The sequence below is a fragment of the Magallana gigas genome, chromosome 5 (assembly GCF_963853765.1).
Source record: "Magallana gigas chromosome 5, xbMagGiga1.1, whole genome shotgun sequence".
NCBI lineage: Eukaryota > Metazoa > Mollusca > Bivalvia > Ostreida > Ostreidae > Magallana > Magallana gigas.
The window spans coordinates 42,456,627-42,482,471 of NC_088857.1; the positions used below are offsets into that span (position 1 = coordinate 42,456,627).

At 32.9% G+C, this 25,845-nt stretch overlaps 1 protein-coding gene across 10 annotated transcripts in view; it reads left to right on the forward strand.

Moving 5' to 3' along the window:
* LOC105323177 (mediator of RNA polymerase II transcription subunit 15) overlaps positions 1 to 25,845 on the forward strand; it is a 44,412-nt gene that overhangs the window by 10,420 nt on the left and 8,147 nt on the right. For 3 of the 10 annotated variants that reach the window (XM_011422170.4, XM_020065210.3, XM_066085593.1), the window contains 10 exons: positions 10,513 to 10,589; positions 11,687 to 11,855; positions 16,259 to 16,456; positions 16,773 to 16,909; positions 17,112 to 17,212; positions 17,485 to 17,511; positions 18,535 to 18,557; positions 23,682 to 23,762; positions 25,515 to 25,562; positions 25,678 to 25,751. In XM_011422170.4, coding sequence (XP_011420472.2) covers positions 10,513 to 10,589; positions 11,687 to 11,855; positions 16,259 to 16,456; positions 16,773 to 16,909; positions 17,112 to 17,212; positions 17,485 to 17,511; positions 18,535 to 18,557; positions 23,682 to 23,762; positions 25,515 to 25,562; positions 25,678 to 25,751 — 935 coding nt within the window. Of the gene's footprint in view, positions 1 to 6,158; positions 6,278 to 7,519; positions 8,124 to 10,512; positions 10,590 to 11,686; positions 11,856 to 14,484; positions 14,644 to 14,705; positions 15,059 to 16,258; positions 16,457 to 16,772; positions 16,910 to 17,111; positions 17,213 to 17,484; positions 17,512 to 18,534; positions 18,558 to 23,681; positions 23,763 to 25,514; positions 25,563 to 25,677; positions 25,752 to 25,845 lie in introns of those variants that run through there. The other 7 variants (XM_066085592.1, XM_011422171.4, XM_011422172.4 and 4 more) reach the window with 7 other exon arrangements.

The window sequence follows — 25,845 nt, forward strand, 5'->3', positions numbered from 1 at the left end:
TTTGCTGTTTATAAAGCATAAACTGCCCCAAACCATTTTATATCGTATAAAACAAATAGATATTGAATTCATTGCTTAAATAAATTTTTACTATGTTTTAGACTATAAAAAGCATCAGTAAGGTTGTATGGGACACCTGTCGATATTAGATACTCTCACCAGCTCACAATTTTTAGATTTTACAATATTTGACCCAAAAAATATTTTTAAAATTTTGGAAAGATACAAACTATAAAAGCCGCAGCAGGATTTGAACCCATGATTTTTAGATTTGCATTTAATGCTCTAATCCATTGCACTGCACTAGAAGGTAACAATTGCAGAAGAGAAAACATTTATTGAGTTTATTGTTTATTTCAATAGAGAGTCTCGAAATGACATACACTTTACCGGTACTTATATGCAATTGTGATGGTAAGACCAGTTTGAATACTGGCGCCAGATTGCTCAGTTGGTAGAGCACCTGACAAGAAATTCAGGGGGCCTGGGTTTAAATCCCAGGCTGTTATTATTTCTCCCATCTCGATACGTTTGGTGCAGTGTCAACCCCAGGAACTGACAGGTTAACTCCTGCCAGGGGAAAGAGCCTTGGGTGATTTTCCATGGTAAAGATCATTAATTTAAGGTGGGAGGAATGTGACAGTCAGGGGACAGACTGGTTCGCATACTGGCATTAGATCACTCAGCATGTAGAGCACCTGCATGAAATTCACTGCGCAGAATTTGGGTTCGAATCCAGGTTTGGTCAATCATTATTTCAGCCAACCCATTACACAATCCGTGGATGATAATTTATGCTCAATAGATAGATAAGGTACATAATGTATGGATGGTATATAATGATAACTAGATTATCTAGACAGTCTCTTGATGATATGCTAATTAAGTCTGATACACTGTCTCTTATAGGGATGAGAGGTATGTAGCAACCTCTAATGATACAACGTCCACTAATGATATAATGTTTCATTAGTGGTCAGGATGTTGACCACTAATGATATAATTTTATCATTAACGAACAACCTAACCGTCCGCTAATGATATAATTTCAGATTTGTATCATTAGCGGTCAAAAACCGTAACCTCTAATGATATGGAAAAAAAAATGAGAAATAAGTACTACCTTGACCACTAATGATATACATTTGCACACATTTCAATTGCATTTATTTAGTGGATGGATTTGAAACCTTTAATGATATAACATGATAAAAGATTTTTTATATATATATATATATATATATATATATATATATATATATATATATATATATATATATATATATATATATATATATATATATATATATATATATATATATATATATTTGTTAATTATAGATTAGAACAATAAGGAATATCAATTAAAGTTGGTTGAATTAAAACTACTTAAACAATAGGGATCATGTCGTTGTAACAAAGAATATTAGCCCAAGTTAAAAATTGGCCCACGTTTCATTTTTCAACATTGATTATTGATTCGGGGAGGGGGTGGGGGTGGGGGGCTTTTTTAACGTTGAAAACTGAGACCAAAAGTCGTGAAATGTATACCCGGATTTCATTTTTCAATATTGATTATTGATTTGGGATATTGGGGGCGGGGGGGGGGGGGGGGGGGGGAGGAGGGGGGGGGGCTTTTCTAACGTTAAAACTGCGACCAAACGTCATTTTTCAACAGCTCAAAAAAGTTTTTTTTTCTAATCTCTGATGACCTCACACGTTGCAAATTGACCAACTACAGGTTTTTGAACTGTCTCTGAAATGGAACTTGCTCTACCTAATTATTTTGTATCTGATAAAAAATTTCAGCTCCATGTTTTAATTCCTAATATTGTCCGATATTCATGCCGATATGGATTTTTGTTTTTGTTTGTTTTTGTTTGGGGGTTTTTTCCCGATAGCAACAGTTTGTTATTAAGACTAAGAACTCTGTCTCTTGTTGTTAAACTGTGTAGATAGAGCTAAAAGGAATATATGTCAAACAACATCGTCTCAAGCCATGGTCCGGTGTCCGTTTATATATATATATCTCTCTCCACCATGATCGTTCATGTTGACCGTGGTTTGCTAAGATTGTCAAACCAATACCGGCCGTTTATGTTATATTTCCGGTAAATCGCTTCAACTTTAATTTATTTTGAGATGTCATGATAATTAACTGACAGCACAATAATGATCAGTTTTCATATTTTTATCAGACAAGTCGCGATCAGTGATTATTTAATTAATTCAACTTAACAATAACTTTTCTTAAACTTGCAAGATTAACAAAATTATGATTAATAAGCTACTTATCTTGATTTGACAGAAAAAAATATTGTGTTCAATACAGATACAAACACTACACAGAAACTTTTTCGTGGTTGTGTTTAGGGAGTATTGGACATTTATGACGCATTCGCCGGCGTAACGAGGAATCTTGACCCGGGTTGAAATTTGACCCGGATATCATTTTTCAACGTTGAAAAATTGATACCAAAAGTCGTGAAATTATACCTGGGGTCAGTTTTCAACAGCTTGAAAAATATTTTTCAAACTTCTAAGGACATCGACACGTTGAAAACTGACCCTGTTGAAAATTGACTCCGACTTCAGAGTTTTGAACTGTCTTTGAACAGAAGTGTAACTTGCTCTTCACAGTTTAATTGTACATGTGTGTACTTAAAAGTTTCGGTTTCAAAACTTTAACTCTTTCATACTATCCGCTATATTTGCCGTCTTGGGTAATTTGACATTTCAAAGGTTGATTTTTCTGACTTCAATCATTTAATATTTCATTTGACTGAAAACGTGGTATGTAGCAACCTCTTTTATTATACTTTCATGTTAAATACTGAAATCTGATTGGTTTAGACGCAGTTGATAATTTGTTCTATTACCCTCAGCGTTAGCAACACACTTGGCAACGGGTAACACAACGAATTGTTACATGCGCGTAAATTATGCGCGTACAGTTCGCCGTAGAATTCACGTCATTTCTATACAAAAGCAGAAAAATTTCTTTAAAATTAAGACATTCAGTATAATAAAATAAATAGTGCCTATTTGGGAGGATAACAGTTGAAATTGACACCCCTCGAAAACCATTGTCAACCTCCGCTTCGCGTCGGTTGACAATGGTTCTCTCGGGGTGTCAATTTCAACTGTTACCCTCCCAAACAGGCACTATTTATATAATGATACACTGTCCACTAACGATATTATGTTGCATTAGTGGACAGAATGTTGACCACTAATGATATAATTTTATCAAACCCAGGTCAATTTTCAACCCGGGTTAACATTTTTTGTTACACCGACATAATCACCATTGTTGAAGTAGTTTTAATTCAACCAACATTATTTCATATTCTTTGTTGTTCTAAGGTATAATTAACAAACCCACATATTCAACTTAACAATAAATTAGTGATTCAATTGTGCTACAGACCATAATAGCAAATAGTCTTGTGTTGTCTATGGTTTAATTTTAAAATTCTTTAGAAATATTTTTTTTACAAGCTAACCACTTTGAGTTTAATATACCCGGTAATCATTTTTGGTACAAGTTAACTATATCTGGTCAATCACTCACTTCCTGTCAGCCTTACTGACCAGTCCGGTCTCACTTTGTCAATCGTCTTCAATCTTGTTAGATGCGTGCCTCGAACCACTAAGTAAGTCTTTTTTATTGAAGTAATTGCTCAAATTTGTTAGTATTAAATTGTATTTTTTAAGTATAGTTACAGATGGAACTTTATTTTACAGATAAAACATTCTTAAAAGTATGGCACACCATTATGGTCTTTAAAGTAATTTACAGTTAAAGGTATAAAGTTAAATTCTATATTTTCCTATTTAGTAATTTGTTATTTCTATTTGTCGTAGTATTTTACCAATATTATTCATGACGGCAACGTTTCCACACAAAATAAAATATGAAACCCGTGTGACTTTTGTTTGCGTTGTGCAAGGTTAGCTATCTGCCTGCACCAGGCAGATTAAGTCTTATGAATTGGACCTTTTTCATGTTAATAAAATCCCGCTAAAAGTTTATCAATAATGTTTTAATATCGTAAAATTGCTTTTCTTCAAACTTTCTTCAACTAAAAATATTTAGCACAACTCCTTTTTGATTAATGAGTATCGTATGAAAATCAAATCAAATATATATATATAATTTTATATTAAATTATATCATATTATATCATTAAAGGTTGCAAATCCATCCACTAATGCAATTAAAAATGTGTGCAAATGTGTATCATTAGTGGTCAAGGTAGTCCTTATTTCTCATTTTTTTTTCCATATCATTAGAGGTTACGGTTTTTGACCGCTAATGATATAAATCTAAAATTATATCATTAGCGGACGGTTAGGTTGTTCGTTAATGATAAAATTATATCATTAGTGGTCAACATCCTGACAACTAATGCAACATTATATCATTAGTGGACGTTGTATCATTAGAGGTTGCTACAGAGGTATAAGATTTCATGTGTATGGCATCAGAAGTAAAGTTTTAGAAAACTCGATCCATGTATGATATACTATCATGCTAAGTAAATTTGTCATACAAGGCACTGAGACATTTTAACAAAGGTTCTGCAGTGTTAAAAAAGCAATGACCTATAAAAACAAAAGATTAATTTGTTGATATCGCAATGTCCTTTGTTTCTGTCACCTCTGAAATGTTTTGGCCTTGGCCAGTCCAGTGGATCAGATAAGGTATAAGACTTCACCTGTTGTTCCTGGACATCAAATTTTGTTGTAATTAGGAGACAGTTCTTCATTGTAATAAGATCTTGTCAGAGATTCCAACATAGCTGTGACTCTATCTCGTTGTCCGCGGACTCCCAGATATATTACCCCCATTGTTATCGATGCAGTGGTTGTAGATATCTGAAGTAATCCTTCATACAACAAAGCTTACCAAGGGAGAGCTGTCCCGCCTGCTATTCTGGGCGATTTTATGAAGATTGAATAATATTTTATAAGAACTAAAGATTGTTTTATTATCTGTTAAAACCTCTGCTGGAAAGTCTTGTCTTAACAAAGACAAAAATATAAACAAATACATGGAAACCTTGTCTTGTAACAGCTAGTTAAATTATCCATTGCGGAGTAGCAGCTGGTAATGATTAAGACACTATCCCCTTTTTCTGTTGACAGTGGTTAAGGGAGGGGTAATATAAAATTTGAATACAAATCAGAAGCCATGGAATTAGAACAAACCTGACACTATTTGATCATGACAGAAAAGCCAGAGGTTACAAAGTTAAATCATAGATCACAGAGCAAAGCCCAAGGTCACATATCTAAGCAAGAGGTCATACAAAGCTTGAGGTCACAGCAAACCAAATGGCTCGGCAGCAAAGCTGAAGGTCATTCAGCAAAGCCAAAAGTCAATCAGCAAAGCAAAAGGTCACACATTAAAGCCCGGGGTCACAAAGCAAAGCAAGAGGCCACTAAACAAAGCAAGAGATCACACAACAAAGACTGAAGTCACACAACAAATCAATATCACACATCAAAGCAAGAGGTCCCACAGGTCCCAGAGCAAAAGAAGATGTCACACAGCAAAGCAAAAGGTCACACAGCAAAGCAAGAGGTCATCACACAGCAAAGCTTGAGGTCACATAACAAAGCTGAAGGTCACACAGCAAGCAAGATGTCACACAGCAAAGCAAGAGGTCACACAGCAAAGCAAGAGGTCATCACACAGCAAAGCTTGAGGTCACATAACAAAGCTGAAGGTCACACAGCAAGCAAGAGGTCACATAGCAAAGCAAGAAGTCACACAGCAAGGCAAGAAGTTACACAGCAAAGCTTGAGGTAACACAGCAAAGCCTGATATAATACAGCATAGTCCACTGGTATTTGGATTTTACTGACAATCACACAGCAAAGAGTCAGTATTACTCAAATGAAGCTCTTATAATTCATATAGTTATTTGGTTTCTTTTTTAAATCCCAGCATCTCATCATCATTGTTTGATTTCTTCCATGATAAGAGCCTGCCAGCATTAAGTCACAGCTCCTAGTTATGTTCATGTATGATTGGACCAAACTGATGATAAGTCATGACTTCAAGACTTTAATTCCATTGGGCAAACTTGTTGTGTAAATATCAACATTAAAACAAAGCCAAGTAAAGACCCTTTGAGAAAGGGTTAAGACTTGCCCGAATTTGCATTTATAGTATGAAAGAAGAGGGCAGGTGGATCTAAACTACTTGACGAGAAATGGCCAGGCATGAGTAGGCCAGCATTCATACCTAGAAAATTTTACTTTACAGGTGAGTATTAATTTTAATATTGATTGATTTGTGAAATTCTGTTGTCATAGAAAGATACAGAGGGTAATGCAAGTCAATGGTTTGTTGCTCTCAAATATGAATGTCATTTTGCCTGATGCAGTTCTACTTGAAATTTATGTAATTTCTTTGAATCAAAAGAAACAGAAAGGGTCTTGAAGCGACTCCTCTTCAGTACAACTTGCAGTTGGTATTCATCCCATCAACAGACTATTAAGAGGCTACAACACACTATTGAACCTCCTTATCAACAGAAAAAAAGTAGTAGTGACTATATGGTGTCTTCATCATTTGTTGAATATAAATTTTCCTGGATTTTATGTGGTTCTTATTCAAGAAAATGAATGTTCATTGAAGTACAACATATGTTGGCATACTGGATTAATTGATAGGAATGTTGGTCATGAATTTACATATCCTTGAAGCGATGATTTTCACAAAATCCATGAAAATTAGTGCCCACGCATAATAATGTAACTACAGTACTGTTTGTTTAATTGAGCCACACAAGTCCTAAATCTTACAGATTTCTTAGGTGTGTGTATGTGTAATTTTTATTTCTCTGTTGAGTAACCAAAATCTTTGAGGCTTTGTTGGTTGAGAACATCTTAAACTGTTATTCAGTTTGACTGACTAATATTGACTGCAGCAATTAAACTAAGGTCCTTATGATTCAAAGGTTCCAATTTCAGTACAAACTCTTATGTGTCTTTTAAGGAAAACGTCTGTAGATTCCTGCCTTACCACCTACTAGATTTGTTTATTGCAAATTAGATTAATAAAATCCAATGTTTATCATCTTGCAAATACGACAATGTTAAACTTGGAATTTTAAAGCTGCATGACTAATAAGTTCTGCCAATTGATAGCATGAAATTCTGACCAGAAGAATTCAATTAAGATTCTAATGAAACACTGTTTCCAATGAAATTTATGAAAAAATGTTTACTAATATATTAAATTAGTTTTTGTTTTTCCGTGTTATCTAGTTTCTTAGAGTCCAGTTATTGATTACACACCTTACAAAGGTTTAATGTTAAGTCCTAAATCAATGCCCATTTTAGGCAGCTTTCAAACTTTGCTATTTTTTTGTCATTAGTAATCTGTGTAGAAGATTCTAGATGATTCTGTGGAATGGGACACACACATATTGATTATTATGATATTTCTGATTGATTTGAAGTAAAATATTTTTAGTCTGTTTTAAATCCGGCAAGATCTAGTTCTTGGAGTGTCTGTTTATCTCTGCTGTGAATAACCTGTTCCTCCATATTAGATTCACGTGGATTTTGGGTTCCTTTATGAAGATCAATCCTGAAAAGAATATCTAAGCCACGAATGGTCTGCAACCTCACTGCTGAGATATGACAGAATGACTGTGGTATTTTTACATTAAACTCAAGAGGGAAAATGGACGTTCTCTGTCTGATGCTTTTATAATGCAGGAAAATTCCAATATCTTGTCAAAAGAAGGAGAATTAATTTTGGAAATTAATCAGAGAGTCGAGACTAATGGTCGTGTGGAATTCTGTTTTGGTTTTACTTTGAAATCCTATTCTGACCTGCTCCAGTAATCCTTCAATGATGAGGAAGCAAAAATGAATGTAATGGATGGAAAGTATTCATGATACACTTCAAGTTTAACCCTGTTTGAGAGCAAAGCTCTTGCTAATAATGACTTGTGTATGTTTGAAAGAGAACATAAGGAACTTGACAAGGATCTGACAATGAAAACGCATGGCTGAAGAACTAGACTGCTTTCTTTGTAAATGTGCCGTGCAGTATGTTCAGAAGCTAGACCTGTTGAATGAGAAGACGGTACCAACAGGTAAAAGCGTGAACAAGGAGCAATAATTTATGCTCCTTTCTTGTTATAATGATCATTTGAACATCATTTATTGGGTGTACAATCAAATGGTGAAAAATTAAATGGAAATTTAATTTGATATTTGCAATCAAAACCCATTTTTGGAGGAAAACATGTATAGCAATTACCATTTAAACGTAATAGTGATTTAAGATCTTCTTTGTATGCTTGAAATTTAGGATCCAGGCGAATGGTTCCCATTCTCTTTCAAAGGGAGATAACTCTGCTTTTGCCAAAAGACTTATCAACAACTGAATATCACAACATATTTTTAAAAATGCATGCTATTAATATTATTTTTTTTAAATGTAAACCAAAATACACAAATGAAAGAATCAATACTAATACTAACTTTATTTCTGGGTTCTCCATTATATAGATTTTGTGACAGAAAATGCTAAAACGAGCAGTGATTTAGTTGATATAAATGGTACCTGATAGTACCGTAAAAGAAAGAACCTAATTTTAGAGTAAAATTATGTACAAAGTTTTACTTTGGTTTTTTTTCCCTGTATAATTCACTGCATGGTTGGCCTCTGACACTAGTGAGCAGACCAAAAAGCAAATATCATTGAGGTGTAATGAAATTTACATATTGTTGGTATGGTAAAATTTACATGGCATGAAAACAGGTTATTGTGACACTTTATAAACTGTTGTTATGTGGTTCATCTAGATCTCTGTAAACTTATGTATTCATATTTGTTAGCAGTGATGAAGTTACACAATTAGGCGGGGTCAAAGAGAATGTAAAGTGTCAGTAAAGATATCATTTTTTGTTTAACATGAAATTTGATGCCACAGATAACATTGTACGGAAGATTGACTTCTGAAAGTTGTTTAAACTTGTATTCATGCTCAAGAAGTGGGCAATCATACAGTACATAATCGCGCTTTGTTGTTAATCAACGGTCAAATCTGCGACATGTCTTAATTGATTTTATCTGTTATCAGCTGTTAAAAAAGTAGACCTGTATACAATTTCCAAGAGGATCGAATGTCTTTTCAACGTATGTCAATAATCTCTTAAATCAGTATTTTTTAGATGAACAATTATTTTCAGTTTTTACTCAGTGTCTGAATGTGATCAACTTTATAAGAGACCAAAAAGGTCAAATGTTGAATTTTCTCTTGATAAGTGGCTGCAGATTAGATATTAATCTTGCCATCACTATCAAGTTATACAAGGAGTTTAACTTTATTTCTATCAGGATTTTTTAGGTACATTGTTAGTTTAAAACTAAAGAGAGCAAGTATAAGATATTAATTTTCTTATTTTTTTGACATTTTAGTATGAGCGATATTTAAAAATATTTTCATATGCAAAACATCAAAGGGGTTGACGTAATAATATTTTGTTCATTTGTAACTATATAGATGATTGATGTAAACCAAATTCATTTTCAATCCATAATTTTTCTTTTTATTTACTGTGTCTTAATTTTTTTTTTTTTTTTCCAAACTATTTTTTGAAAACAGAAATCAAAAAGCAATTGATTATTTAGAGGAGTGGACAGGGATGAAATCTAACCTGAAATTGATAATATGTATCTTTGCTTGCCAAGGGTTTTCGGTCCACTTTGCTCACCAGGGAGCGAAGTGGACCGAAAACCCTTGGCTAGCAAAGATGGATAATACAGTCAAACCTTGTTATCTCGGACTACATTGGACTGGTTAAAAACTTCGAGATATCCAAGTATTCAAGATATTAAGGATAAATTACTTAAAGTATAAGTGGTTGGGACTTAAAAATCACTTCGACATATCCATTGTATTCGAGATATCGGTGTTCGAGATACCGAAATTCAACTGTATGTGGCTTAAATTCTTTTTGCTGCAGCTGACTGAAAAATTACAATATTTTTCGGCTTTTGACTATTTCTCCCATATGCAGTTTATTGTTGCAACTTGAAATATTTTCATTTTTTGCATTATCAGTAGTTGTATTAGATTTAAACCCTCAATCACATATACAAGCATTTAAATGGTGGTGATGTAGTGTCAACGTACCTCTTTTTTAATCAATTTTATTCTTTAATATGTCAAATTTTATAATAGGGGGAGTCAATCCATCCCTCTCCTGATGTAATGTTCCCGTTTTATACATAGTACATCATTAAATATTCAGATTTCATACATATTCAACACAATATAATATGTTTATGATTCACTATAAAGGTTTACTGCCAATCTGTCGGTAATCTAAAAATGTATGTACATGTAATTTAAACATGGATCTTACATGACAGAACCTTTGTGAGGGTACTTATCCTTAATACAGTCTAATTTGATTATGGTAGTATGTTTAGAATGTAAGATGGTCATAAAAAAGTTTTTTTTTTAATTCCAGGTGGAAATGACTTGGATGAACAAGTAAAACTCCAACAGGCTATGCTGAGACGACAAGAATTGCTGGACAAAATAAGAGTAAGTCAGATCACAGATTCCCCAGACTGTAAACCTTATCATGGCCGTATGTAGTCGCAGATCTGTAGCTAACTTTATGAAAGCCTTATACTTTTTCAAAGTATATTTATTCATATTTCGATTCATATCTAACTTAATGAACTTTTTAAATTATACTGTTAGGACACATGATTAAATGCTCAATTAAGGTGTAGATTAATTTTTAAATAGAAAATAGCTGGAAAGCCACCAGAAATATTCAAGAAACTAACTGTAACATGCCGCAAGCGAGTGATTCCAGGAATTTCGATAGCAAAAATTAAATTGTCACTTTGCTATTTTGGTCAATTTTAGAGATACCATTACCAAGGATGTTAATTAAAACAATATCATGTAATTGTATGCGGTCATTCATCTATCTTTTATGAATCAATTATTAAATACTTATTTTTTAAATTTAGATGTATATTGTGATACGCCATTACTCTAAAAAGAGGTCAACTCTATTTTATCTAACTTGTAGTGTTAAGAAAACTGTGTTGTTTAAAATGAAAGAAATGAAAACCTATTAAAAAATGATGAAACATGCATACAAGATTTAAAACCTATTCAGTTTACATTGCAAAATTCCAACTCATTCATGGCCACTTAGAGGCACTTCTATTTTTTATTTGAAAAGGACTGGTAAGGATTCCATTATGAAATGAATGCATTAAGTTATCAATAATTAATTTAAAAAAAGATTATTTTCTCTCCTTACCTGAATATTTAATGTTAAACACCTGAACGTTTTATTTTATAGAAGTAGCAGCTGACTATCTCCTTCTTTGTGGCTCTTTGAATCATTGTATTAGTAATTGTCATCCCTAACCCCTAATCCACTTCTCATAATGACAAAAAAAATGATTATATAACATTCCGTACTGTGTATATGTTCAACTTGATATATTATAATTTTTCTCATTAATTTAATTTATTAAATCATGTTACAAACTTGCTATATGTATGAGGTGTCTAATATTAACAGTGAATAAATAAAATAGAAGATTGTGATTATTAAATTGATATGTTTAGTTTGATTCATATAAACTTGACTTGTTATTGTCTTATTCCCTTAGCATGAGCAGTTAGTTAATGAGGATCACGGCCGTCGCCCCCGATCTCACAGTGCCAGGCGACGTTACACCCCCTCCCCCCTCCCTCCCCCACCGTCTCGAAGGTCATTGCCAGATTTCAACAGGAACCAGTCGTATCGGGACGATAATAACAACCCCTACAGAGACAAAGGTAAGGGGCATAACTCAGGCTGGAGAGCTGGGAATGTATGGTTGTGAATTTTGATGTACTCTGCATGTACTTCTGACGCAAAAGGCATGCAAAGTATTAATGTGTCTATATATTAACCCCCTGCAGGACTTTAGAAAATTTATGTTTTAGTTACCAGGTATTAAAACACTTAAAAAAAAAAATTTCCTTTTCTTTTTTCCCTTTTTTTGTTGCCACTCTAAATCAAAGACTTGTATTTTATGATCAAAGTAGATGAAATATGTGTTTGATGCGTAAAAGTTGAACTTCTATGAATCAGTTCTATTCATTTGTATTCATTGCATGGTGACACATTTATTCAATTCTTATCATGCCAATATGTAGTAAAACATTCTAGATTAAATTTTTACATTTAATTCATTTTGATACATTTCTTAAAAGATGCATGTATACAGTTTGAATGGTGTTGTGTCATATTATTTGCATGTCATAAGATTTTCCATAAAGTCTATTATATGCATTGAAGGACATGGTGTGTAAATTGAGCTCTAGATGACAATATGCACTTATTCAGAAGTACAAACCATGGCCAAAAACAGTATTCATGTGCTTATAAAGAAAGCTCAATGCACTATATATAATGCTTCATGCAGATATAATTATATGTCTTATGCTGAAATGATTTGGAGAATGGCTATTATTGTCGACTTGCTCTACATTTCTGTTGAGTTGTCATTCTGGAACGTTTTGTAAAGAATTCCCTTGGCAGTAGGTCTCGGATTCTAACGAAGGTTTAGATCAATGTTTGCTCAACAACAAATGTCTGGTAGAAACCAAAGTAGACATGTTGTAAAAACCAAACCAATGTCTTTCTTTTCAGGTTTTACTCACAGTATTTATTTTATTTCGTAAAAAAAGTGTCCTAGATATGTCCATTTTCTGTCTGTTTTTAGAGTTAAAATGATGTTGTATTTGCTGAATCATGCAACAATGCCTTATGTCAAAAGATTAAGGCAAATTAGATTTCTAAACACAATACAAAATTCTGTATGATGTGATGTAAGCATTTGAAAGTGCATTTTAAGGTACAAGTGTTCTGAGATCTTCAGTTGCGCATGTAACGTGCATTTATGCATGTAATACCCCTGTACTTGTGATCTCCCGAGTGCACCTCAAATTGCATATCTTAGTTAAAGGATCAAACCAACGTCAGCTGTCTGATTTCGATGTTTAATAAATGTCAATTGAATGTGTCATTTCCTAAATGGTAGCTGTCATATAAGTGATTGAATCTTTAAGAATTTTAAATGTATTGATATATTGGTTAAATATGCAAAGGCTTACACTGATTCCTTTAATTTACCCTAGTACATAGAAATTTTTTCAAAAACTTGACCATCTTTTCTCTATTGTATAATTATCGTAACTTCTATGTTGTGTGTTTTCATCATAAGACAGCTGTTTCATAACAAATTCAATCAAACTCCTATGAAATTATTATAAAAAACACCTATTTTTGATAAATGATACCTTTTGTAAAGTATGTCAGGAAATGAATCTTGTATTATTTTTCAAGCTTAAGATGATAAAGAGATCAATCACAAATGTTACCATTGGTTACATCAAATGAACTATGGGTGTTCAGCAGTTGCCTTGCATTCAAACAGTTCTCCAAACAAATTCTGTTTTTAACATTTGATGTTTTGGTTATGTTGAGGATAATTCGACTTAATTGTGCATGAATACAATTAAAGTTACATGATGAAGAAGAAAAAAGAATGATGCATGAGAGATTATTCTAATTAATATGCCCTTAAGTTTTTAACATTTTAGCTTTATAAAAAAAAAATAAGAAGATCAGTAAATTGGATTTTAAAAATGACAGAACAGAATAAAGAGTTTTTGTGCACTTTCAGATTAAGTGTTTGTCTGCTTAAAAAAAGTCTTGTTTCTGTTTGAACTTTTAAAATCAATTGAATGTTGTTCAGTGCATTGAGTCTATATATTTCACATGCAGGACTAAAACCATTGCACCTATGTTTGATTGGATTGTTCAATTGGTTTTATGGAAATGTTTTCTCTCCCCACTAAGTAGTACCATCTCACCTGTGAGTAATGCGACAGCAGTACTTCACGGGCGAGTAGTACAACACCTCGATTACCCAGCCTTCTATGCCTCTGTACAAATATACTTCAGGCTTTGTCATTTCCCTGAAAGGCTAATTCAATTAAACTATTAAGATGAATTAGCTTTCTTACAGAGGAAATAAAGAGCAAACCTATGTCTCTCGTTTAGTAATACTTGAGATTCAATGTCTATATGACAGTTCATGTGTGTTTGCTGTGGCTATGATATCGCAATTTCAGTCAAGAGTTTTAAAGTATTCTTAAACATTTTAAGTGAAGTAATGGTTATTAGGTGTTAGCTATAAAAGAAAGCAATGCAAGCATTCATCTTGTTCAATAGCCATCAATACTCCCTATTCATTTGAACTGAGATGCATTCAGGCTTGTATATTCACAGAGTTCCTCTATTTATTTGTCATTTAGAACTTTCTATTGGTATTGAGGTGGAACATAGCAAGGGGAAACCTTTGTGAATTTCTTCACAGTTATGTAGTTCTTAAGAAATGAAATAGTTGATGCTTTTTATCCTCTTTTGTCTGTTAAAGAAAAACTTTATAATGTGTGCTAAATAAAGGTAATATAACCCTTCCGGAAAAACCTTCCCTTTCTAAAGAGTCTGCCATGGCGACCAAAGAGAAAGCTGTCAGAATGCTTCACAAACAAACAAGACTTTAACATAAACGTAAGTAAAAAAAAAAGTAGATAAAAATTTTAAATCTCATCACAAATTTACATCAATAATTCCATTAGAACATCGCATAGGAAATAAATGGGCAGAGTCTTATTTTAATGAATATTTGGCATAACTTTCTATAAAGTTTAAAAAGCTTGGAGGGCATCAAAGTTAGGAGTTTATTTTTCCCCCACTATGGCCTCCTTTGAAAAATCACTGAAGCAAAACTCGGAGGACTAAAACGCATTTTCTGACTTCATAAAAGTTGTTTGCTCACTCCTAGCTGGAGGTGATAGTTACCATTTGTGATTTGTGAGTCTCTGCTCGGCTTCTCAACATGCCGCTTGTGGCATGGACAACTGGTTGTTAGATGCTGGAAACGATGTAATAAGAGATTACATTCAACATGGTCATGTTGACCAAGGTAAGCTGATGACAATTTTTTCACTCAGGGTTTCCATGGAAACGTGAGTTTAAATGTGTGGTATAGTGTTAATTGACGTTCAAATTTTAACCTCAAGGGATGCAAGATTTAAAAAAAAATGGTGAAGAATTAGTTTATTGGGGAAATTAGAGAAAAAATATATATATTAGCTAAAAAGTAATAAATTATTTTAAAAGTAGTTGATAGATTTTTATTTGGAAAAAAACTGAGTGTTATTACCTGTAAATAATATTTTAAACAGATTTGCTCAAGTATGGAGACATTTATTTTGAAATTTTGTTCTTTAAAAAACACCAAAATTTGAAAAAGAAATTGATGCTGCAGTTCTGACAAGATTATCAAGGTTTTGTATTCCACTATGTTAGATGAGATTAATGTTAGTTTTGTACACATATATATTTTCAATAAATAAATATACAGAAAATAATTATCATTTTACTGAATTCTCTTGTCTGGGTAAATACTGCCGTATGGATTAAAACTAATATCAACTTTTTGTGCTAGTCCTGATAGCTGGCAGTAACAGTTATTAATCTTTTTCAATTTATGTGAATCCATAACTCCTACCTATTTTGAACAGAGCAATTTGAAAAAGTCATTTTGTTCCCTTGTACTTTTGGTCTGCCTCCCTCAATTATTCCCAAAATACCAGGTCAACTTTGTCAAAAAGGGCTTCCATCGACTGTGTACTATTGGCTGTCTTGATATGGTGTCTGTGTGTGTTCACCAAATTTAATATGTGAATTTTTAAGGCATCAACCATAGAAGTTTAACATTCATTCAGCTAGTAGTCTGTTATTCCAGCTTTGTATAGGAAGAAATATCATTCTTTGTTGTAATATTCTATGAGGTGCTCATGTACTGTTAAAAGTGTATAAAATATTTTTCTAAAACATCATTTGTGCACAATTTAATCGTGTAGCATGGCTAGATTTTGCACAATTTTTATTTAAATGCAAAACATATAACAGTTTCTTTGTGTGTTAACCAAATGTACATCTACTGAATGAAAAGATAAGAACATGTCCACTCAGGTCTCTATTAAACATTTGCTGTTGCTGTTCCAGTGTTAAGTTATTCAGTTGTCTCCAATACTACAATGTTTCTGTAAGCTATTTGACAACTGGTAAATCTCATGCACTGCTTTGAGTAAATTTAGGAATTTCTTGTCTTTTCCAGATATGTCCCAAGTGAAACATATAATTGAACACAGAGTTGCTACCCCAAAGCAGTATCACCTACCCCCCATACAGAACCCTCCTCAGGCGCCGGTTTCCTACCCCCAGTCCTACCCCCAGCACATTATACAACAAGTCCCACAGCCGGTCGTACAGAACCTGGTGCCAGATCAGAGACAAGGCATGTTTAACAAAGGAGGTAAGTGTCGCCTACATCCCTATACAAGCCATGTCCTCATTGGTTGTACTAGTGTCTTCTACATCCCTTTACAAGCCATGTCCTGATTGGTTGTACATGTACTGATAACCATGACGGTAAACGAGCCAACGTTAACCAACTTTTTATAAATTTAAGTCTTCAACTTTTTTGTAATCATTGTCAATCAGCACACAGTTTCCAAGTTTTAGGTAAAAACTTTTGAAATGGGATAAAGTATGTTTAAAAATGCTAAACAAGTAGGAATGGTAGGGGTTAAAAATTGGATTAATTTCTGATCATTTAATTTCTCCCATAGATTGGATGGAGATGATGATGATGCAGAACCACCAGATGCATCAGTTGGTGGTTCAACAGATGATGTTACAAAGTCTTCCAGGGGCCGGCAGAATGACTCAGGCCCCTGTAACATACATGTCTGAACCTACAGTTGTGGTGAGTCATCCTTCTCTCTCTCTCTCTCTCTCTCTCTCTCTCTCTCTCTCTCTCTCTCTCTCCTTACTTTAACTGATAAATGGATTCTAGACTTATACTAGACCTATTTGTGCTTTAATTAGTGACCCTGTTTTAGCTTGATTCTTCGCAATGTTTTACTTGTTACTGATTTTGTTCTGACCAATACCGTTGACTGTTACAGAGATCACCGGCGCCTCCAGCTGTCCATCATCATCACTACCAGATGTCCCCGCCCCCTCAACCCGCTGTCCATCACTACTCTGCATTACCTCCCCTTGAACCGTAAGTTCTGATGAAAAGTCACACCAATACAATGAAATTTTTACAACTACACATGAACAGTTTGAATTATTAATTGAAAAAGTAAATAAAGAAAGGAACACTATATTAACCCAGTTACAAGAAGCTTACTTTAATTTCTCTGTAAAAAAAAAATGCTTAATATTGAAAATAACTTAATAATACATATCAATTTTTATTGGTTTAACATTTTGTTCAAATTTCAATTACAATGTTGAATGATTGAGTCAAATAAGATATTTTTGTCCAATCAGAAATGGCCAATCTCTCCCACAGCCAGGGTATGTAATTATCTTGTGGACAGAAGTACCTGTGTACTATTTGGTTTCTATCTTCTGACAGCTGTTTATTTCTTTAATTCCTTGCACTATATGAAATGTATCCAATTACCCAACAGGTGAAAGGTGGTACCTCCATTCCTAATTTTCTTACACCAAATATTACTTATTTATATAAGTACTGAAAAAAAAATTGTTAAAAAAATCAGTTCATTGTCAATAAATGTACTGTACAGTGAAACTTGTATGATGAAGAATCTCCAGTGAGATAAAAATTACGTTTTTCAGAAGTTTTAAGAGTAAGGGGAGTGAATCTGACTCCCTATATCTTTGTAAGTGTGTTTGCTGTAATTATGTTATACTGTGAGAACTTTTTCGAGATAATTTTTTTTCAACTTTCAAAAGAGAAGTTTTGGATATCCGGTCACTTTATTAAAGGAAAACAACCCAAATAGTTATGTAAACAAACACCTGCATGCTATGTTGTATATATAGTTATCTAACAATCCAATTGTTAATGTAAACCATAAACAAATCACTTCCAAAAAAGCAAAGTGTATCACAAGCATTTACTTATATGCCAAACTCTCATTTCCCCACAAACTCTCCCACCCTAATGTCTTGCTACAGCATGCTGATCAATCTTTTCTGAAAAATCTTTGCTGTTGGCGACACTGTGTTTTCTGGCAAAATTTACATGAGAAATCAAAAATGGAACTTACACTAATGAAAATGGTAAAGGAAGGTATATTGATAGAATCAGTGTTTAAAGAGTTTTTTTTAGATCTTATTTAAACCAATATATTAATTCAGTATATGAGAATATGTCATATATAGACTTGATTGGGTCTTGCGAGACTGATTGCAAAGGACTGTGGGATTGGAAGCCAAACCAACCTTCAAGGTTTCAAAATCGAAACAAATACATGTATTTATTTTTTTGTAAATGATGTGCACATTATGATCATTAAGATGCGTCTTAATTATCTTGTGTCTCATGAGTTGATACTGTTTTTTTCTTTGCAGGAGATTAGTCTCACCAGTGAGGGGTGAGTTACAAGGCTATCAGCCTATTTACTACCAATGATTTCAACAAAACACCTTGGTAGAGTATTACTTAACTTCTCTTACGTTCTATGTTCTAAGCCCCTCCCCCACACCCCTACTCCACCCCTCCCTATGTGTTTGATGAATTAGTTATGATAAGCTGGTGGGTTGTTGTGCATGGAAGCTAGCCTGCATGCATGGCTACTCAGATGACTATTTTTGATTTGAAGCATTTCTGAGATGCATCAGATCTTGGTACAGTTATCTAATTTGGGCATAGCTGCCAAACTGCTTTGCCCTTTCAAATTTACAAAAATTGCGTTCTTGCATTGAAATGGAAATGGAAATAGACGTATATAGCTACATGTATTCCTTGAAGTTTGGGAATGCTGTATTCATCAGATGCATGCAAATCTGTTGATAACTTGTGCATGCAATGCAAAGAAAAAGAGCGAAAGTAAATTTTAGGCAATGTTTTGCATAATAAGAAAGTAATTAAGACTCCTAAACACTGTAGGCACTATGGGAGGATTGAATCCTGAATAAAATACTATATCAGGGTGTAGATTTGTGTGTTTTATATTAACATTGTCTTTCTTTGCCTTGCTAACCACTAACATTGCACTGGGCGGCCACTTCACACCAACTCAGAATATGATGCACTAACCTAGAGTCAGTAAGTACTGCATTTACTAACGGTAGTTGATCAGTAACAAGATTGTAGTCATTAGAACTAGTATAGTAGATTGTATCAGTCTTATTACTATCAGTGAAGATATACATACTGTAACAGGGGGTGTACAATGTAAATGATCATCATGCCCTGTCAAGACGATGTGCACAGTGTAAAAGACCACCTGGCCCCACTTGGTACAACAATTTTGTCTTCAATCATGTTAAAATACAAATACATGTACATAATAGCTTGAGATGAATAGATAATTTACTGCATGCCAAAATATTGAAATTTCAAATAAAACCTAATGAAACAGTGTATACTATAAGGAACAAAGCTGCTCAAGATAGTCTATTGGCTATGATAAAAGTCAGTACACTACTACATTGTACTACCTTGGTTTCTACAATTCAAATTGTGCACTGCGGAGAGAATTTGTTTTTTTTAAAACAGATTTTGGTAATATTTGGTGCTTGAAGAAATTCTATAGAAAAGTATTTAAATAAGTTAAGGGGAAACAAAACAAAATCAGCAATGTAGTGGAAGTGTTTGATTTGTGATTAAAAAGTAAATGCTGATGATAAAGACATTTTTAAAAAAAAGCTAAAAAAAATAATTTGAAAGCAAAAAAAAGAGCATTTTTGTAATCATTTGACTTATTTCTTATGAAAAGAAATATTTGATTTAGATCTGTGTAGACTCTGTCATAATTGGTAAAAAAAAAAAATTTAAAATTTATATAGACTACTGTAAATGTGTTATATTTATGATGTATGATATTTGGCGGTAATTGATATTTAAAGGAGTTGATCTAGATTTCAGCTGCAGATGTACCTATTTATATAAATGTATACATGAATGACATTAAGCTATATCAACAGTAAAACATGCTTTTAACAAAGTGTCAGGGATGGGCGATTTTGCTTCGTTATAAATGTAATTTGCCATATCCTTTAGCTTTAAAATACCTTTAAAAACTATAGGGAATGAACATTACTTCACTATAAGTGTCAATTCATTTAAAGTCTGGTCACTATAAGGGTGTTTTACTGTACTTGATTTTGGGGAAACTGCTATCTATCAAAATGCAAAGTAGAGAATACATCCAAATATAATAGGTTTTCAGTATTTCATCCTTTGACATATATATACACTAGAACAGAAAGGACATTGTGAGGTGTATTAAGTAGATTTATCAAAGGAATTAAATTAATTATCATCAATTTTATACAGAGTTAAAGTGTCCATCTTTTTTGCCCAACGGTTTCACTCTGAATTCCAGTGTTGTACATAGTTGCTGTGTAAAATAGTTCTCTTTAAATACACCACATATATCTTAAGAGAAAATTTAAAAACGCTGATGTTTTTCTATTAAATTGAAATTATACTACAATTTGAAAAAAAAAATAACTTCACAATGTCAGAAATTTCCAGTGGTACCTATGTATTTGACTATTTGTATTGGAAGTGTTTGGCAAGATCTGAACACATCATATAATTCCATTTGAGTTGGCTTATGGTAACAAGTACAAAGAAAAGCACTCGGCTGTCAGATTCAAGAAATCCTATTTTATCATGCAAAACAAAATGGCCCCTTTGATGTTCTGAGTGTTCAAGTGGGGGGTATGAATTTACAAGTGTCAACTTTTATTTCTTGCCACCCAGTGGAAATTTTAACCCACTGGTTGGGAAGGCAAGTAATTCAGTTACTTCTAAAAATCTCAAGAATAAATGACCTTGAGAAGTTACCCCACACAATGTCCTTGACACACTGACACACTTATCATTTTGCTTTATTTTATGACTGTATCTATGCACATGATAATAAACGTTACCACCTCTGATCTGTGTTTTCTTGTTTTTTCAGCCACTACCACACTTCCTGGCTACTATTATTACAATGATGATGGGTCCAATTATTATGTGTACCACTGAGAATGGTGAACTTTGAACTTTGACCTGGTGAGACTTGAACTGTAAAGGGTGAAACATTATCCAGTCATGTGATATCTGTGATACAACTAGGGTGGCAACTTTGAAGTTTGGATTCTAAAAATAGGCAAAATAAAATTATTTGGGACTTTGTAATCCATAAAACTGAGGGAACACATTACAAATCTTAATTATTAATCACTTTGACCTTCATTAGTGCGATTTTAATTTTCAATCTTAGCTTGCCAGTGACATTTTAGATATGTCAAAACACCAATAGTATAGAGTATGGCATCATATTAAAAGATATATTATTTATTTTGTATCAATTTTTATAGTTCATTAAGCCTCAGAATGTGAAGCATATTTACCTATGGGTAGGACAAAACTGAAATGTTCGAATAACAGGATTATGATTGAATACCTGAACGATGTTTAGACTATTGTCTGTGATATTAAAGGAATTGGGAGCACCTTTTTCTCTTGTTGTTATGAATAGAATGTATAGTTATATATTCATGAATAAAATTATTATTGTCATCAAACATACTTTTGTTTTCTTGTCTTTGATGTGACGTTGGGGATTTACCCTCCAATGACCTTGATGTTTTGTCCTTTCTGTGGTGGTTCTTCCTCTCTCTCTGTCCTCTCGTGTGTTGCACCCTTAGAGTTTTGTTTACTATGGTTAAAGTTACAAAGTAAAACATTCTCAGTGGCTTCTAGAATTTAAGAAGCTTGGGAAGTGAGGGGGGGGGGGGGGAGGGGTAGAGCTTCCATTAACAAATGTAGCACTAACTCTCCAACATTCTCATGTAGCCTTCTTCAACTATACCTTTACCGCTAGCTCTCAGAATTAACATAGACTTAAATTGATAAGAATACCTAAAATGGTTCACAGATTTCTCAATCTTAAATTTGTTTGAATTTTTAAATATTATTGATTGTGAAATTACTTTTAAATTTAAGTTTATCATTTATGAATGAAACTGAAAAAATTCTGATTAAGCTACAAGTATGTAGTAAATTACAAGTATAATAGTTTATGAAAATGTCCCCCACCCACCCTACCCCACCCCAGAGATCACTTCAATTATTATGAGAGTTTGAAGTGTATGTTGACTGGTTTCTACCTGTGACTTGCTTCACATTGCCACCAGTAAAGTAAATCATAGATTTGGGACTAAACAAGAAGAATCATAATTTTTCACTTACCTTTTTACTTTAAGCAAAATTTACCCCTTTTTCTCTGGCCCTCCCCCTCCCAATCTTTAAAATTGTAAACCTTCTGTTTTATTTGCCACATATTAAAGTAACCAATGAAATTGTTCCAGTGTGATAAAATCATGAAATAAAGCAACTAAAAGGAATTTCTCTGTCATTTCTTTGACTAAGACATTCAGAAAATATACCCACATCCTTATATCCATTCAACAAATGTGTACTGGTTGGAGACCACATAAATATATATTACACCAGAACATTAAATGTTGATGTTTACCTAGCAAAGAAGAGAATTTCTCTAATAAAACCAAGGTGTTTTGTTGAAAGTGTTTTTGTGTGTGAACATTTACATATTTATTTGTGTTTATGAATGTTTTTATCTGTGTTCTACATTTTGTTGATGTGTAAATGTCCTCTTTATAATGCCTGTGTATTTTGTCTTCTGTTCATCTTTGAGTTTAAACTCCCAGAATATTTATATTCAATTAAATTCATGAATGTTTGTCAACTTGGAATATAAAGCGCAAGCCAAGACAAGTCGTGTGTTGGTAGAACAGTTTGGGAGGGAAATTTCTCTTGAACTTTTCTGGCCCAAATTTTTTTTTAATTATCTAACAGATGAAAATCTTCCATATTTAAAAAAGTAATGTCTATGGTAGATCTATGTTACAGTGAAAATTGATGAACCGATTGGCCTCTGCATATTTGTTTTACATGAGTTGGTATAAAGAAATTTTACTTCTTTCAAAAAATTGATTTCTTCTAAGCTTGGGCTTGATCAGATAGAGTTTGAGATTGATATTACCTAATAAGACAAAAAGTCAAGGAGGCTTTCCATATTAGATAACTAGTATTATCTTTGAAGGTGCCTTGTAGATGATAAATTGACATTTTTATAAAACCACAAAGAGATATCATGGTAAAGGAAATTTTCTTATCCTTTAATGCATTACATCTAGTCCTTCAAGATAATTTTAGAATAAAAAAAAATATTGTTGTAGGTGATATCTACATGTTAAATTTCTTTATTTCTTACACCTTTGCCTCACCCGAAAACTGTTATGTACTCTATGATAAGTTATTACAAACTTCGTTATCTCTAACTAGATGGGAATGTTTAAAAACTTTGAGATATCAGAGTATTTGAGATATCGAGGGTAATTAAAATACTTTAAAAAATAAGTGGCTGGGACTTGCAATTAACTTTGATATATCTATTGTGTTCGAGATATCAGTGTTCGAGATATCGAAGTACAACTGTATATGATTGCAATAGGATAATGAAATTTTATTTCAGTTGAAGGACCACCTCGGGTTATTGAGCCTCGGGCCATAGCGGTTCCTGAGCGTCAGCCCACTTTGGTTTCTCCCCAGCCAGGTTTGTATTATTCCATTGATAAGAGATGGAATTACTGTAAATTCCTTAAATTAAATGCGAGGAATGAATATCCACGTAAAATTGTGGGAAGCAACCCTTGTGGATTTAGAAATCTTGCTTTTCAGACAGTTTTGAACTATAGGAAATTATAATCTAAAATGATGCTCTCGAATTTTTATTCCCGCGATTTGATACAAATCAGTGGAATTGCAGAATTAAGTACCAGGTACTCGCATAAAAGAAGGAATTTACAGTACTGTGGCGTATCATTAAAGTGGGGATTTATGGATTGTATTTTTTTTTAAATTAATGGATCGTTTGGTTGTACATGTAATATCATGGGTTTACTTGGATGGATAATGAATAAATAATTCATTTTGGATGTTATTTTATGGGTAGGGGTGAAATTCCCCAAAAATTGAGCCCCCACATAATATTTCTAAAAATTTTACAGTAATACATGTATAAGTAACCAATGTATCATTTATGTCCTTATTTAATTATAAAATACTTTATCATAAATAATTATTCATTAAAAAGGAGAACTACAAATGATTAGTGTAATATCTGACAATACCTTGGATAAAATGTATAAGATAACTTATTTAATATAACATGGAATGGAAGGGATCAATCGAGTGGGAGTCCAAAATCATTTGGTTTAGATATTTTATTTTCTGTATCTTGAATGCCGAAATATCTTGAATTCCTAACATTTAAGGTCTTACTTTAAAAAAAACATTAATTGATACTGCAGGCATGATTTTATTTTCTAGTTTGCAAATACACATCACATGGTTGAAAACTAAATTTCATGTTGACAAATATTGTAAGATAAGGTATGCTTTTAAAGGATATCTTGTTGCTTGGCAATTTGCATTTCATATGTTTATTTTTGTAAACAAAAAAAAAGAGCAACTGAGCAGCAATCTCGGTTCTTATTTGGAAGTGTTGATATGGTGCATTGATTTAACAGCTAATAATTGCTATATTAAACGGGGATTGAATATTGATCAATTTGTAAGCCAAGCTTTAATAGATGTTAGATCTTTTTTTTGAAATTTTTTATGAATACAGTTCTTTCATTAAATGTTAAAAGAGAAAGTTTAACGTGTAATGTTAAAGAAATTCTTTGAATTTATTAACTAATGCAATTTGCAAATCAGATTCAGGTAAGATTAGGCCATTTAGTATAAATTCTTTTTTAACAGACTCAATTTCAATAAAATGATTAAAGCTTTAGGTAACTTTTTATCCAGGGTATTACTATTTCATACAAAGAAACATGACACAGCATTTGGTTGATAGCATGAACTTTATAAATGTCATGCATTGAAAACATTATATACATGCCTTAGAAGGAAGTCAATTATTGGTAATTTTGATATTTAGCTTTGGTTTGCATGCATGAATATAACTCGTCTTTGAATACACAAGATATTCAAGTTACGTCAATTTGTTGCCTTGGTTGATTGAAATGGAATGTAAATACTGGTATATAATTGTTATTGATATAATCTTGTTCATTATATATATTTATGATACGATCATATACCATATACTTAAGACCTGAATACAGATGAAGAAGCTAGATTTACTTTAAGAAATATTTAGATAAATCATTATGGTTTGGAATATAAGTATTGATATAATATGTGATTATAATGAAGTCTCTGTCTCCATCTCTCTTTTAAAGCTAGTATTTTTCAAGAAAAATCCCTCACAAACTCTTCGTACTGTTTTGCCTTTTAGGAGCCAGACGATCGGTAAAGAAAACAAATATACCTTTCCCAGGCCCTAGTAAGTACGACTTATATTCATTTATCTATATTAAGAGCAATTAATGTATAATTTATATATATTCAACACAATTTGAAGACTTTCTGGTAAAGTTTGTGTTTTCTCAATGTTTCAGGAGGCCTGAGAAAGTTTCGCCATGTTGCTTATGCTGCTTGGTTCATTTCTTCACTAAAAGCACTTAGAGAAAAGGTACCATCTACTAACAGACTAACCAACTAACAACTTAATGGTATACTTATAGCTTCCAGAAGAGGGTTAATGAGGGTTTTTTACTATGTTCAAG